The sequence below is a fragment of the Scyliorhinus torazame genome, chromosome 15, assembly GCF_047496885.1.
Source record: "Scyliorhinus torazame isolate Kashiwa2021f chromosome 15, sScyTor2.1, whole genome shotgun sequence".
Taxonomy (NCBI): Eukaryota; Metazoa; Chordata; class Chondrichthyes; order Carcharhiniformes; family Scyliorhinidae; genus Scyliorhinus; species Scyliorhinus torazame.
The window spans coordinates 209492286-209509217 of record NC_092721.1 but is presented as its reverse complement, the minus strand read 5'-3'; the positions used below and the strand labels follow the sequence as shown (position 1 = coordinate 209509217).

Below are 16932 nucleotides of genomic sequence, written 5' to 3'. Positions count from 1 at the left end.
TCACCTCAACCCAACCCCACTCACACCCAACCCAACCCCACTCACACCCAACCCCACTCACACCCAACCCAATCCCACTCACCCCTACCCTACCCTGCTCACCCCAACCCCACTCACCCCAACCCAAGCCCGCTCACACCAAATCAAACCCAGCTCTCCCCTAATTCAATTTAGCCTCACACCCAGCATCTAAACTCCTTGTCTTAGCACCCAGCTCCAAACCCAACGCCCTTGCTATGTAATACAGGCTAAGCTGTGAATAATATTTAATGTAACGTGTAGAATCGTACATGAGAGCAACCTATTGCAACTAAAAACATACTCCACAAGAATTGAAATAATAAACTATGACATTTGTAATCATTTCTATAACCAAAATAATATGCTTCAAAATTGTTGAGCCCTTTCACTCGGGGTGAGTTGACTCGAAGTTGGGAGCTGCCAATGTGAATTTGATAATCTGGTATAGCTCACTGAAACAGAACCTTAGTTCAGTGAAGTCAACCAATTGCATAATGAGAGACAGCCACAGGTATAGACAACCGAATCATCAAACCTGTCGCAACAGGAAGGCAGCTGGCTTTGTAGAAACCACGATCTCTTTGTCAACAGCTCAATGAAAAACATCAGATCATTTGCATTGCTGGGTGGTTGGAAGGTGAAGAGAGTTTTGGGAAGGAGTTAAGCTGGGAGTCTATTGGAATTACAGGTTTGGGAAGACACCTCCATCATCCTGTGAGATGGAACATGTCTGCAGACGTGGCAGAAACAAGGAAGAATCTGTGTGTCATTAACACACTCTCTTTCCGGGAGATTTATATATTTGTCCCAATTGCAGGATCTTAAAAGAAAAGGAAATCTTACTGAGAACAGCAGAAACTAAAAGAAGCCCTGATGGAAAATCATGCACCCTTGCCGATGTCGAGGTTGGTGCGGAGATGCACCATGCTGCGGAGTGGAGATCCCACCTCAACCTTGATTAAGGCCCTTGTCAGGCTTCCTGCCCCACTGCTGGTATTAACTGGCCTTTGCTCCGACCCCCATTACTTATCTGGGATGTTTTCCCACATTGAATTGTAGAGCGGGTTACACAACATCCCGACTTTCCAAAGTGCATTCCAGCCAGTGCAGTCACGGCAGTCGCACAGTTTGTGCATAGGAAAGACATACAGGCTGACAATTGTTATGAAGCATCTTCCATGACCATCGAGTCCTGAAGTGGGAGTTGAACCCACAGCTTCTGGCCTAGGGGTAAGGACATCACCCACTGCGCCACATGGCCTGCCAGGAAACTGTAATAATGACCAGGTGATCAGTTTTAGTGTTGCTGGTTGAGGGATAAATATTATTCAGGGGTCTGGGGAGCCCAGTGACCATGGGATTGGTTCCATCCACCTGACAGAGCACGCACAACCTCAGTCTAATATCTCAGCTCTGACAGTACAGTATCCCCACAGTACTTCACTAATAGTATCCGTCTAGACATTGTGCTAAAGTCTCTGGAACGGGACTTGAACTCACAAACTTCCAACTGAAGAGACGAGAGTGTAACCCACTGAGCTGCGGTCGATTCCTGTCGTCCATCGCTGTCACTAACTCACTTGGCCCTACCCTGGACAATGGGTGAGACAGCAAGGGGTGATCTACAAGCCCTTTGCTCGCGAGATCATCCTGAACCGTGCAGGGTGCCACCAAATCGAGACTCACCCTGGAGTTGCTGCTGATGCGGCTGACCAAAGTGTCGAGGATTGTGATGTTCTCGTGCCTATGCAGGATGATGAAACGTAGAAAGGTCTTGAGAAGTGCCACCTCGGCGATACTGCGCAGGAAGAGGTCCAGGTAGGCCGTGCTGGCTATCATTTCCTCAATGGAAGTCTTACAGAGATCAGAGCGGGAACACAGTCAGCCCAGAGAAACCTATTGCAACTAAAAACATAGACTACACAGTACAAATGTACTGACACAGAAAACATGCATCAGGCTCAATGGCCTACTGCCCAAGTCTGCCGAGTGATTCGGATGCAAGAGCTGCACAAATCTGGTTCACAAGCCTCTTTTGAGAAAACAAAGGCTTGTGTTTTTACAACACCTCACACATCCTCAGGACGTCCCAAAGAGTTTTACAACCAATGAGCTATTTAAGGTGTGGTGACTGTTGTGTTATAGGAAATACTGACCAGAATTCTCTGACCATTGGGATTGTCATTTCCCGCTATACTGCACCCCCACCCACAGGTCTCCCGGCAGTGCGGGATGGCTTCAATGGGAAACGCCATTGGCAAGTGGCAGGAGTAGAGAATCCAGTTGCCGGCGAGCGGTGCACTGCCAAGGAACGCACGGCAGAGGGACCGGAGATCCTGCCCACTGAAGGCGGGGTTTATTTGTGCCGTTACACTAGGGAGAACACATTCTGCACATGCTCAGTTGCAGTCTCAGAGCCGGTGTCATAATGCCAGCTGGCTGCATTAAAACAAACAAGTTGGCTTGACACAAACTAACAATAAAGTTCAATTTACCCACGTTTAGATGTGTGCAGTCCTTATGCAATTGCAAATTCTTCTCTTTAGTCTATCTATCCTTTAGCAACTGTTCTCTTCACTAAATGAGATTCTCAATTTCCAATGTGGAGAATTAATTGTAATATTTAGTTTTGTGGACACGTTTTGATAAAAAGAAATGTATTTTACTAAATTTCACATAGTAGAACTCAAAATGATGACTCTGGGATTGAGTCCCGGATTACTGATCAAGTGAAGTAGCCAGGCCATGTAGAAACTCTCTGTGAAATACCTTAAACACACTCGATCTAGTTTCAGGAAGCCACACTCTGAAAATCTCAGCGAGATTGCGATGCGATCAGACATTAGGGGGTGTGATGGATCGTTGCCAGCAAAATAGATTTTTCTGTGAACGTCAGTGTAATTGTAGCTGAAAATGCAACTGGGGGATTCTATGAAAATGCCATTTGGTGGTGTTACTGGGATCAGAGACACAGGAAAGTACTGAATTTTAACGCTGGAATTCCCACGGGAAATGCTGACACTTGCCAAGTTCCTATACAGTGCAAGGTTACATTCGTATTCCTTTCAGGACCAGTTACACGTGCGTTCGCAGCATTAGTGTGCGCTGACTGAGAATGGGCAATTGTTCCTGATATATCTCTGTTCAGTGTAAGGCGTTAGAATGAATGTGGAAAGTCAATATACGCACAGTAAGATCCCACAAACAGAAATGTGACCACGAGGAGACAATCAGTTTTTCGTGGCGTTGGTTGAGGGATTAATACTGGGTCCAGGTCCCCAAGGAGAACATATCTGCACTTCTTCAAAATGTCACCCAGGACATTTTCTTCATGCACCTGGGAGATCAGTCTGAATTCTGACCCTCTGACAGTGCGGCACTCCCTCAGTTCTGACCCTCTGATGCTGCAGGACTCCCTCAGTACTGACCCTCTGACAGTGCAGCATTCCCTCAGTACTGACCCTCTGACAGTGTAGCACTCCCTCAGTACTGGCCCTCTGACAGTGCAGCACTCCCTCTGTACTGCCCCTCTGACAGTGCAGCATTCCCTCAGTACTGACCCTCTGACAGCACGGCACTCCCTCAGTACTGGCCCTCTGACAGTGCAGCATTCCCTCAGTACTGACCCTCTGACAGTGCAGCACTCCCTCAGTACTGACCCTCTGACAGTGCAGCACTCCCTCAGTACTGACCCTCTGACAGTGCAGCACTCCCTCAGTACTGACCCTCTGACAGTGCAGCACTCCCTCAGTACTGACCCTCTGACAGTGCAGCACTCCCTCAGTACTGACCCTCTGACAGTGCGGCAGTCCCTCAGTACTGACCCTCTGACAGTGCAGCACTCCCTCAGTACTGGCCCTGTGACAGTGCAGCATTCCCTCCGTACTGACCCTCTGACAGTGCAGCACTCCCTCAGTACTGACCCTCTGACAGTGCGGCAGTCCCTCAGTACTGACCCTCTGACAGTGCAGCACTCCCTCAGTACTGACCCTCTGACAGTGCGGCACTCCCTCAGTACTGACCCTCTGACAGTGCGGCACTCCCTCAGTACTGACCCTCTGACAGTGCAGCACTCCCTCAGTACTGACCCTCTGACAGTGCGGCACTCCCTCAGTACTGACCCTCTGACAGTGCAGCACTCCTTCAGTACTGACCCTCTGACAGTGCGGCACTCCCTCAGTACTGACCCTCTGACAGTGCAGCACTCCCTCAGTACTGACCCTCTGACAGTGCGGCAGTCCCTCAGTACTGACCCTCTGACCGTGCAGCACTCCTTCAGTACTGACCCTCTGACAGTGCGGCACTCCCTCAGTACTGACCCTCTGACAGTGCAGCACTCCCTCAGTACTGATCCTCTGACAGTGCAGCACTCCCTCAGTACTGACCCTCTGACAGTGCAGCACTCCCTCAGTACTGACCCTCTGACAGTGCGGCACTCCCTCAGTACTGACCCTCTGACAGTGCGGCAGTCCCTCAGTACTGACCCTCTGACAGTGCAGCACTCCCTCAGTACTGACCCTCTGACAGTGCGGCACTCCCTCAGTACTGATCCTCTGACAGTGCAGCACTCCCTCAGTACTGACCCTCTGACAGTGCAGCACTCCCTCAGTACTGACCCTCTGACAGTGCGGCACTCCCTCAGTACTGATCCTCTGACAGTGCAGCACTCCCTCAGTACTGACCCTCTGACAGTGCGGCACTCCCTCAGTACTGACCCTCTGACAGTGCGGCAGTCCCTCAGTACTGACCCTCTGACAGTGCAGCACTCCCTCAGTACTGACCCTCTGACAGTGCGGCACTCCCTCAGTACTGACCCTCTGACAGTGCAGCACTCCCTCAGTACTGACCCTCTGACAGTGCGGCACTCCCTCAGTACTGACCCTCTGACAGTGCGGCACTCCCTCAGTACTGACCCTCTGACAGTGCAGCACTCCCTCAGTACTGACCCTCTGACAGTGCGGCACTCCCTCAGTACTGACCCTCTGACAGTGCAGCACTCCCTCAGTACTGACCCTCTGACAGTGCGGCACTCCCTCAGTACTGACCCTCTGACAGTGCGGCACTCCCTCAGTACTGGCACCAAAGGAGGAGTGGACGATGATGGTGATGGTAAGACCAGTTTTTGGGTGAAGGAGACGTGCAGGAGACTGTGGGCTAGACTATGATGCTGAGGTCGGGGCGAGTGGTACAGCTGTGATAAATTCCGAGATGTTTATGAGAATTATGATTTTGGTGATGGGGACTGAGGCAGTCCAGTTGGGCGGGGACAGTGTGGGAATGAAGCAGAAGGCAGGTGTCAGACTTACCTTGTGCAGTGCGGGCCCCATGACTGGCACCAAGAATCCATTGTGAACATAATCCACCAGCTGCTTCTGGATGAGAGGATGGGCTACCTGATCAAAACAGAAACCAAATACCCATTAGTGAAGGTAAATAAATCACAGTTCATCACATTCACCCCTATCGCATTCTGCATGAACCTCAGCACATCCCTCACAGGGCAGGAACAGATCCGCATATTCAAATGAGCCATTGAGTGTGGCACAGTGGTTAGCACGGTTGCTTCACAGCTCCAGGGCCCCAGGTTCAATTCCTGGCTCAGGTCACTGTGTGTGTGCGGAGTCTGCACATCCTCCCCGTGTTTGCGTGGGTTTCCTCCGGGTGCTCCGGTTTCCTCCCACAGTCCAAAGATGTGCAGGTTAGGTGGATTGGACGTGAAAAATTGCCCTTAGTGACCAAAATTGCCCTCAGTGTCCATAGATTAGGTTATGTTAGGTGGGGTCACGGAAATTGAGGGGGTGATTGGGCCTAAGGTAGGCTGCTCTTTCAGAGGGTCAGTGCAGCCCAGGGAGACCGCCGCAGGGAGACCGCCGCAGGGAGACCGCCACGGGGAGACCGTCCCGGGGAGACCGCCACGGGGAGACTGCCCCGGGGAGACCGCCCCGGGGAGACCGCCCAGGGGAGACCGTCATGGGGAGACCGCCCCGGGGAGACCGCCCCAGGGAGACCGCCCCAGGGAGACCGTCACGGGGAGACCGCCACGGGGAGACCGTCCCGGGGAGACCGCCACGGGGAGACCGTCCCGGGGAGACCGCCCCAGGGAGACTGCCCCGGGGAGACCGCCACGGGGAGACTGCCCCGGGGAGACCGCCCCAGGGGGACCGCCCCGGGGAGACTGCCCCGGGGAGACCGCCCCGGGGAGACCGCCCTGGGGAGACCGTCATGGGGAGACCGCCCCGGGGAGACTGCCCCGGGGAGACCGCCCCGGGGAGACTGCCCCGGGGAGACCGTCACGGGGAGACTGCCCCGGGGAGACCGCCCCGGGGAGACCGCCCCGGGGAGACCGCCACGGGGAGACCGCCCTGGGGAGACCGTCATGGGGAGACCGCCCCGGGGAGACCGCCACGGGGAGACCGCCCCGGGGAGACCGCCCCGGGGATACCGCACCGGGGAGACGGCCCCTGGGAGCCGCGTTGTACTGGTTTCCACAAACGTGGACCAGTTGCAATGGAGGGGGCTGTCCTGGGCCATTAGAGACTCCAGGTGGTCGGGGACGAGGCAGAGTGGCAGCCTGGCACTCCCACGGCCAGGGTGCCCCGGGGGGGGGGGGGGGGGGGGGGAGCGAGGGGCGGGGTGGGGGGGGGGGGGGGATCTGTGAGGAGCCTTTTGCGCTCGGCCAGCAGGAAATGAGTCAAGTGCGGCCTTCACCCTGATGACCCGTCAGAGCTTTGACAAAGGGTCATCTGGACTCAAAACGTTCGCTCTTTTCTCTCCTCACAGGTACTACCGGCCCTGCTGAGATTTTCCAGCATTTTCTCTTTTAGTTTCAAATTCCAGCATCCGCAGTAATTTGCTTTTATTTTTGACCTGTCCCTTGTTCGTGTCAGCCAGAATGATGCTTCCCTCTCACTGAGCACACTTCCATTGTCTCCCAGGATCTCCATCTGATAGACTGAGCCGTCCGGCATTGTTACCCCCACCTACCCCCACCCAAGGGACCACTTTGGCGGAGAGCTCCGAGGAGACGACCATCGAGGCGTCAGAGCTGTCACCCCCCCACCTTCCCCCAGCGCAGAGACACCCACCGCGGTGGGTGACAGTAATGGACAGGCGTCTGGGACACAATCTGGTGAGCAGCACACAGTTACTGATGCACATCAGGGGGAGGCAGGAACATCCAATGGAGACAGCAGTCGGAGGTCTGCGGGATCCCAGGACCCAGCTGGGTCCCGGTCAGGTGCTGAGCCTGTGGACAAGGCTCTCCCAGAGCTGCTGGAGATGCGAGGGCACGGCGGTGAGATTCAGGAGGGGATGTCACCAACACTCTGGCAACTGCGAGCCGATTGGAGGACTCCCAGAGGCTAGGGGCACAGGAGATGGCACAAGCAATGCGTGGTACCAAAGGCAACACTGCCAGGGTGGCACCTCAGTGGAAATCCTGGAGCACGAGGTCAGGTCTTGAGCGGAGGTGTCCAAGACGTGACCCAGCCTGTGACCACCATGGCTGAGGGCCTCGACACCATGTCCGAGTCACTGAGGGACATGTCCCAGACGCGGGTGGACATTGCCGGGCACTGCAGAGTGTGGCCCAGTCACTGAGGGCGTCACGCCCATGCTGCAGAGATTGGGGAGCCTCGTGGAGCCGGGTGACGCAGAGGCCTCCAGCAGAGGCCTCCAGTTTGTATCTTCCGGTTAGACACGCCACAGCCGTCCGGTCTCAACATCGACCCTCAGACGATTAGCTCTATCCCACCTCGACCCCTTTGTTTTCATTCCATTTCATTTGTCTTTCACCGTTTATTTATTTCTTGTCTTCATTTATATGTACATTTTCCCCCCAGCCTTTCCCTCTATCTTATCCTCCCTTTCCTTACCTTTTCTCCCCTTTTTCTCATTTTACCTCTCTCCTACCCGTATCCCCCCTCCCCCACATCCACATCTGTCACAGTTTACCCTCTGATGTTAGTTTCTCTGCTGTTTGGCCTGTCACACCTGTTGCTCTCTCTGGGGACTGGGTTAAGGGGACAGGGTGCCATCAGCACTCTTTCCCTGGCTTTCTGTGACTATGACTCATCTTTCATTCCCTCACTCCACAGTATAAATATTTCCCACTTTCTCTGTCTTATAGCTTTGAAAAAAGGTCATCGGACTCGAAACGTTCGCTGTTTTCTCTCCCTACAGATGCTGCTGGACCTGCTGAGATGTTCCAGCATTTTCTCCTTGGTTTCAGATTCCAGCATCTGCAGTAATTTGCTTTTATTACTGACTGAAGCTGGTGTGATATTCTCACAGGTTAATTAAAATTGGTGCTAATTGGGGTCGGTGATATGCTTGCCATAACTGGCCGTGATCTGGAAGTGGCCATTGGCAGCGGTCCGGTGATATGGTAAACTGAATCGCGCTCGTGGCAAATCTCGATTTCGGCCTTTCCCGCTATTTAACCAGCGCGTCCAGATCCACACCGGGAATAACGCGATGGTGAAACCGCGCCCAGAAAATGCTGGACAATCTCGCCTGTGAAGAGAGAACGGAGCCAACATTTCCTGTCTGGATGACTCTTGGTAAATATAAACAACCCCTCAATTAGATTCCAGCCTGTAGCTGACTCTCGCCGATCGGTTATTCTGGGGTGAACTACCCGTACCCCTCAGCTGGATTTGCGCCTGCAACTCACTCCCAGAAATCTGTTACTCAGGCTGTGATTTCCAACTGGGTTGTGCCCAATGCCCATCCCGTCCCATTGGGTCAGGCGCAAAGCGTGATTCCCGCGGGGCACCGAGAGCGAGTCACTCACAGCACAAACCGGACCACACCCAGCGATAATCACATTTACATTAACCACTCAACTGAATGTGCGCAGCCCACCTGAGACCCCATTCTCCGGCTCTCGGGGATCTAGACCACATCGGCAAGGCCCCAATCCCACACCGATTAGCAGCTGTCTCCACAAATAGGAGAGCAGGCGCGATGACCATGCCGGGGGGCTCGGAGGCCATTTGAGGCCCCGGGTGGCCAGGGACAGGGCAGGACAGTGCCCTGGCAGTGCCCGGGTACCAGGTTGGCACAACCAAGGGGCAAGGCCTGAGGGTGGGCCATGACCATGAAATGGTGGTGAGGTGGGGGGGTAGGAATGTGTGGGTTTGAAGTGGGGACCCTGAAGGTGGGGGGCACTCGGTGACCTCATAGCAAGGAATGCTCACTTGGAGGGGGACGCAGTGATTCCCGATTGCCACGAGGAGGATGGGTACGGGATCGGGTCATCCTCATGCCTGAGAGGTGGTGGGGGGCGGGGGGGAGGGGGTGGTGACACTAACCTTTAGTCAATGGGGTGGAGTGGGGGGGGGAGCTTGCCCCTTGGGTGTCGAGGGCTGCGGGTCCATGTCCGTGGGTGGGGTCTGTGGGGGACCTTCAACCTCTATTTGGGATCAGGGCACCCTTTGTAAATGGCACCCCGATCCCGGCGGAGCCAGTCTGGCCGGAGCGTTTGGTTCCTCACAGCAGGAAAAAATTGGAAACTCGCCAAGCCCCGAAGAAATGACTGTGTGCGATCGACCGGCCACCCGGCCCCGGCCCACCCGGCCCCGCTACACCCGGCCCCGCCGCACCCGGCCCCGCAACACCCGGCCCCGTCGCACCCGGCCCCGTTACACCCGGCCCCCGGCCCCGCTACACCCGGCCCCGTCGCACCCGGCCCCGTTACACCCGGCCCCCGGCCCCGCAACACCCGGCCCCGCAACACCCGGCCCCGCCGCACCCGGCCCCGCAACACCCGGCCCCGCAGCACCCGGCCCCGCCGCTCCCGGCCCCGCCGCACCCGGCCCCGTTACACCCGGCCCCGTTACACCCGGCCCCGTTACACCCGGCCCCGTTACACCCGGCCCCGTTACACCCGGCCCGGTTACACCCGGCCCCGCTACACCCGGCCCCGTTACACCCGGCCCCGCTACACCCGGCCCCGTTACACCCGGCCCCGTTGCACCCGGCCCCGTTGCACCCGGCCCCGTTACACCCGGCCCCGTTACACCCGGCCCCGCCGCACCCGGCCCCGCCGCACCCGGCCCCGTTGCACCCGGCCCCGTTACACCCGGCCCGGTTACACCCGGCCCCGCTACACCCGGCCCCGTTACACCCGGCCCCGTTGCACCCGGCCCCGTTGCACCCGGCCCCGTTACACCCGGCCCCGTTACACCCGGCCCCGTTACACCCGGCCCCGCCGCACCCGGCCCCGTTACACCCGGCCCCGTTGCACCCGGCCCCGCCGCACCCGGCCCCGTTGCACCCGGCCCCGTTACACCCGGCCCCGTTACACCCGGCCCCGTTGCACCCGGCCCCGTTGCACCCGGCCCCGTTACACCCGGCCCCGTTACACCCGGCCCCGTTACACCCGGCCCCGTTACACCCGGCCCCGTTACCCCCGGCCCCGCTGCACCCGGCCCCGTCGCACCCGGCCCCGTCGCACCCGGCCCCGTTACACCCGGCCCCGTCGCACCCGGCCCCGTCACACCCGGCCCCGTTACACCCGGCCCCGTCACACCCGGCCCCGTCACACCCGGCCCCGTTGCACCCGGCCCCGTTGCACCCGGCCCGGTTACACCCGGCCCCGCTACACCCGGCCCGGTTACACCCGGCCCCGCTACACCCGGCCCCGTTACACCCGGCCCCGTTACACCCGGCCCCGTTACACCCGGCCCCGCTACACCCGGCCCCGTTACACCCGGCCCCGCTACACCCGGCCCCGTTACACCCGGCCCCGCTACACCCGGCCCCGTTGCACCCGGCCCCGTTGCACCCGGCCCCGTTGCACCCGGCCCCGTTGCACCCGGCCCCGTTGCACCCGGCCCCGTTGCACCCGGCCCCGTTACACCCGGCCCCGTTACACCCGGCCCCGTTACACCCGGCCCCGTTACACCCGGCCCCGTTACACCCAGCCCCGTTGCACCCGGCCCCGTTACACCCGGCCCCACCGCACCCGGCCCCGCCGCACCCGGCCCCGCCGCACCCGGCCCCGTTGCACCCGGCCCCGTTACACCCGGCCCCGTTACACCCGGCCCCGTTGCACCCGGCCCCGTTGCACCCGGCCCCGTTACACCCGGCCCCGTTACCCCCGGCCCTGCCGCACCCGGCCCCGTTACACCCGGCCCCGTTACACCCGGCCCCGTTACACCCGGCCCCGTCGCACCCGGCCCCGCCGCACCCGGCCCCGTTACACCCGGCCCCGTTACACCCGGCCCCGCCGCACCCGGCCCCGTTACACCCGGCCCCGTTACACCCGGCCCCGCCGCACCCGGCCCCGTTACACCCGGCCCCGTTGCACCCGGCCCCGTTACACCCGGCCCCGTTGCACCCGGCCCCGTTACACCCGGCCCTGCCGCGTTACGCCCGGCCCCGTTACACCCGGCCCCGTTACACCCGGCCCCGTTACGCCCGGCCCCGTTACACCCGGCCCCGTTACACCCGGCCCCGTTACACCCGGCCCTGCCGCGTTACGCCCGGCCCCGTTACACCCGGCCCTGCCGCGTTACGCCCGGCCCCGTTACACCCGGCCCCGCCACACCCGGCCCCGTTACACCCGGCCCCGCCGCACCCGGCCCCGTTACACCCGGCCCCGTTACACCCGGCCCCGTTACACCCGGCCCCGTTACACCCGGCCCCGTTACACCCGGCCCCGCCGCACCCGGCCCTGCTACACCCGGCCCCGTTACACCCAGCCCCGTTACACCCGGCCCCGTTACACCCGGCCCCGTTACACCCGGCCCCGTTACCCCCGGCCCTGCCGCACCCGGCCCCGTTACACCCGGCCCCGTTACACCCGGCCCCGTTACACCCGGCCCCGTTACACCCGGCCCTGCCGCGTTACGCCCGGCCCCGTTACACCCGGCCCTGCCGCGTTACGCCCGGCCCCGTTACACCCGGCCCCGCCACACCCGGCCCCGTTACACCCGGCCCCGCCGCACCCGGCCCCGTTACACCCGGCCCCGTTACACCCGGCCCCGTTACACCCGGCCCCGTTACACCCGGCCCCGTTACACCCGGCCCCGCCGCACCCGGCCCTGCTACACCCGGCCCCGTTACACCCAGCCCCGTTACACCCGGCCCCGTTACACCCGGCCCCGTTACACCCGGCCCCGTTACCCCCGGCCCTGCCGCACCCGGCCCCGTTACACCCGGCCCCGTTACACCCGGCCCCGTTACACCCGGCCCCGTTACACCCGGCCCCGTTACACACGGCCCCGCCGCACCCGGCCCCGTTACACCCGGCCCCGTTACACCCGGCCCCGTTACACCCGGCCCCGTTACACCCGGCCCCGTTACACCCGGCCCCGTTGCACCCGGCCCCGTTACACCCGGCCCCGTTACACCCGGCCCCGTTGCACCCGGCCCCGTTGCACCCGGCCCCGTTGCACCCGGCCCCGTTACACCCGGCCCGGTTACACCCGGCCCCGTTGCACCCGGCCCCGTTACACCCGGCCCCGTTACACCCGGCCCCGTTACACCCGGCCCCGTTACACCCGGCCCCGTTACACCCGGCCCCGTTGCACCCGGCCCCGTTGCACCCGGCCCCGTTACACCCGGCCCCGTTACACCCGGCCCCGTTACACCCGGCCCCGTTACACCCGGCCCCGTTACCCCCGGCCCTGCTGCACCCGGCCCCGTTACACCCGGCCCCGTTACACCCGGCCCCGTTACACCCGGCCCCGTCGCACCCGGCCCCGCCGCACCCGGCCCCGTTACACCCGGCCCCGTTACACACGGCCCCACCGCACCCGGCCCCGTCACACCCGGCCCCGTTACACCCGGCCCCGTTACACCCGGCCCCGTTACACCCGGCCCCGTCACACCCGGCCCCGTCACACCCGGCCCCGTTACACCCGGCCCGGTTACACCCGGCCCCGCTACACCCGGCCCCGTTACACCCGGCCCCGTTACACCCGGCCCCGTTACACCCGGCCCCGCTACACCCGGCCCCGTTACACCCGGCCCCGCTACACCCGGCCCCGTTACACCCGGCCCCGCTACACCCGGCCCCGTTACACCCGGCCCCGTTGCACCCGGCCCCGTTGCACCCGGCCCCGTTGCACCCGGCCCCGTTGCACCCGGCCCCGTTGCACCCGGCCCCGTTACACCCGGCCCCGTTACACCCGGCCCCGTTACACCCGGCCCCGTTACACCCGGCCCCGTTACACCCGGCCCCGTTGCACCCGGCCCCGTTACACCCGGCCCCACCGCACCCGGCCCCGCCGCACCCGGCCCCGCCGCACCCGGCCCCGTTGCACCCGGCCCCGTTACACCCGGCCCCGTTACACCCGGCCCCGTTGCACCCGGCCCCGTTGCACCCGGCCCCGTTGCACCCGGCCCCGTTACACCCGGCCCCGTTACACCCGGCCCCGTTACACCCGGCCCCGTTGCACCCGGCCCCGTTACCCCCGGCCCTGCCGCACCCGGCCCCGTTACACCCGGCCCCGTTACACCCGGCCCCGTTACACCCGGCCCCGTCGCACCCGGCCCCGCCGCACCCGGCCCCGTTACACCCGGCCCCGTTACACCCGGCCCCGCCGCACCCGGCCCCGTTACACCCGGCCCCGTTACACCCGGCCCCGCCGCACCCGGCCCCGTTACACCCGGCCCCGTTGCACCCGGCCCCGTTACACCCGGCCCCGTTGCACCCGGCCCCGTTACACCCGGCCCTGCCGCGTTACGCCCGGCCCCGTTACACCCGGCCCCGTTACACCCGGCCCCGTTACACCCGGCCCCGTTACACCCGGCCCTGCCGCGTTACGCCCGGCCCCGTTACACCCGGCCCTGCCGCGTTACGCCCGGCCCCGTTACACCCGGCCCCGCCACACCCGGCCCCGTTACACCCGGCCCCGCCGCACCCGGCCCCGTTACACCCGGCCCCGTTACACCCGGCCCCGTTACACCCGGCCCCGTTACACCCGGCCCCGTTACACCCGGCCCCGCCGCACCCGGCCCTGCTACACCCGGCCCCGTTACACCCAGCCCCGTTACACCCGGCCCCGTTACACCCGGCCCCGTTACACCCGGCCCCGTTACACCCGGCCCCGTTACACCCGGCCCCGTTACACCCGGCCCTGCCGCGTTACGCCCGGCCCCGTTACACCCGGCCCTGCCGCGTTACGCCCGGCCCCGTTACACCCGGCCCCGCCACACCCGGCCCCGTTACACCCGGCCCCGCCGCACCCGGCCCCGTTACACCCGGCCCCGTTACACCCGGCCCCGTTACACCCGGCCCCGTTACACCCGGCCCCGTTACACCCGGCCCCGCCGCACCCGGCCCTGCTACACCCGGCCCCGTTACACCCAGCCCCGTTACACCCGGCCCCGTTACACCCGGCCCCGTTACACCCGGCCCCGTTACCCCCGGCCCTGCCGCACCCGGCCCCGTTACACCCGGCCCCGTTACACACGGCCCCGCCGCACCCGGCCCCGTTACACCCGGCCCCGTTACACCCGGCCCCGTTACACCCGGCCCCGTTACACCCGGCCCCGTTGCACCCGGCCCCGTTACACCCGGCCCCGTTACACCCGGCCCCGTTGCACCCGGCCCCGTTGCACCCGGCCCCGTTGCACCCGGCCCCGTTGCACCCGGCCCCGTTACACCCGGCCCCGTTACACCCGGCCCCGTTACACCCGGCCCCGTTGCACCCGGCCCCGTTGCACCCGGCCCCGTTACACCCGGCCCCGTTACACCCGGCCCCGTTACACCCGGCCCCGTTACACCCGGCCCCGCCGCACCCGGCCCCGTTACACCCGGCCCCGTTACACCCGGCCCCGTTACACCCGGCCCCGTTACCCCCGGCCCTGCTGCACCCGGCCCCGTTACACCCGGCCCCGTTACACCCGGCCCCGTTACACCCGGCCCCGTCGCACCCGGCCCCGCCGCACCCGGCCCCGTTACACCCGGCCCCGTTACCCCCGGCCCTGCCGCACCCGGCCCCGTTACACCCGGCCCCGTTACACCCGGCCCCGTTACACCCGGCCCCGTTACACCCGGCCCCATTACACCCGGCCCCGCCGCACCCGGCCCCGTTACACCCGGCCCCGTTACACCCGGCCCCGTTACACCCGGCCCCGTTACACCCGGCCCCGCTACACCCGGCCCCGTTACACCCGGCCCCGTTACACCCGGCCCCGTTACACCCGGCCCCGTTGCACCCGGCCCCGTTGCACCCGGCCCCGTTACACCCGGCCCCGTTACACCCGGCCCCGTTACACCCGGCCCCGTTACACCCGGCCCCGCCACACCCGTCCCCGGCGCTCCCGGCCCCGTTACACCCGGCCCCGCCACACCCGGCCCCGTTACACCCGGCCCCGCCACACCCGGCCCCGCCACACCCGGCCCCGTTACACCCGGCCCCGTTACACCCGGCCCCGTTACACCCGGCCCCGTTACACCCGGCCCCGTTACACCCGGCCCCGTTACACCCGGCCCCGCCGCACCCGGCCCTGCTACACCCGGCCCCGTTACACCCGGCCCCGTTACACCCGGCCCCGTTACACCCGGCCCCGTTACACCCGGCCCCGTTACACCCGGCCCCGTTACCCCCGGCCCTGCCGCACCCGGCCCCGTTACACCCGGCCCCGTTACACCCGGCCCCGTTACACCCGGCCCCGTTACACCCGGCCCCGCCGCACCCGGCCCCGTTACACCCGGCCCCGTTACACACGGCCCCGCCGCACCCGGCCCCGTTACACCCGGCCCCGTTACACCCGGCCCCGTTGCACCCGGCCCCGTTACACCCGGCCCCGTTACACCCGGCCCCGTTGCACCCGGCCCCGTTGCACCCGGCCCCGTTACACCCGGCCCCGTTACACCCGGCCCCGTTACCCCCGGCCCTGCTGCACCCGGCCCCGTTACACCCGGCCCCGTTACACCCGGCCCCGTCGCACCCGGCCCCGCCGCACCCGGCCCCGTTACACCCGGCCCCGTTACACCCGGCCCCGTTACCCCCGGCCCTGCCGCACCCGGCCCCGTTACACCCGGCCCCGTTACACCCGGCCCCGTTACACCCGGCCCCGTTACACCCGGCCCCATTACACCCGGCCCCGCCGCACCCGGCCCCGTTACACCCGGCCCCGTTACACCCGGCCCCGTTACACCCGGCCCCGTTACACCCGGCCCCGTTACACCCGGCCCCGTTACACCCGGCCCCGCTACACCCGGCCCCGTTACACCCGGCCCCGTTACACCCGGCCCCGTTGCACCCGGCCCCGTTGCACCCGGCCCCGTTACACCCGGCCCCGCTACACCCGGCCCCGTTACACCCGGCCCCGTTACACCCGGCCCCGCCACACCCGTCCCCGGCGCTCCCGGCCCCGTTACACCCGGCCCCGCCACACCCGGCCCCGTTACACCCGGCCCCGCCACACCCGGCCCCGCCACACCCGGCCCCGTTACACCCGGCCCCGTTACACCCGGCCCCGTTACACCCGGCCCCGTTACACCCGGCCCCGTTACACCCGGCCCCGTTACACCCGGCCCCGCTACACCCGGCCCCGCTACACCCGGCCCCGCTACACCCGGCCCCGTTACACCCGGCCCCGTTACACCCGGCCCCGTTACACCCGGCCCCGTTACACCCGGCCCCGTTACACCCGGCCCCGTTACACCCGGCCCCGTTACACCCGGCCCCGTTACACCCGGCCCCGTTACACCCGGCCCCGTTACACCCGGCCCCGTTACACCCGGCCCCGTTACACCCGGCCCCGGCGCTCCCGACCCGGCCCCGCTGTGCCAATATTTACTGCCCATCCCCGAGGGTATTTAAGAGTCAATCACATCGCTGTGTGTCTGGAGTCACATGGAGGCCAGACCGGGTAAGGTCGGCAGATTTCCTTCCCTGAAGGACATTTGTGACCCAGATGGGTTTTTACAACAATCCACAACGGTTT

The 16932-nt window shown here is 64.2% G+C and overlaps 1 protein-coding gene across 7 annotated transcripts in view; it reads right to left on the bottom strand.

The window, feature by feature from the left end:
• Positions 1 to 16932, bottom strand: part of fhip1b (FHF complex subunit HOOK interacting protein 1B) — a 276462-nt gene that overhangs the window by 152721 nt on the left and 106809 nt on the right. For all 7 annotated transcript variants that reach the window (XR_011935254.1, XM_072477543.1, XM_072477544.1 and 4 more), the window contains exons 5-6: positions 5328 to 5414; positions 1708 to 1875 (exon numbers count right to left, since the gene is read on the bottom strand). Coding sequence is in view for 6 of the 7 variants with exons in the window: in XM_072477543.1 (XP_072333644.1) it covers positions 1708 to 1875; positions 5328 to 5414 (255 nt within the window). In the remaining variant the exon portion in view is untranslated. The remainder of the gene's footprint in view (positions 1 to 1707; positions 1876 to 5327; positions 5415 to 16932) is intronic.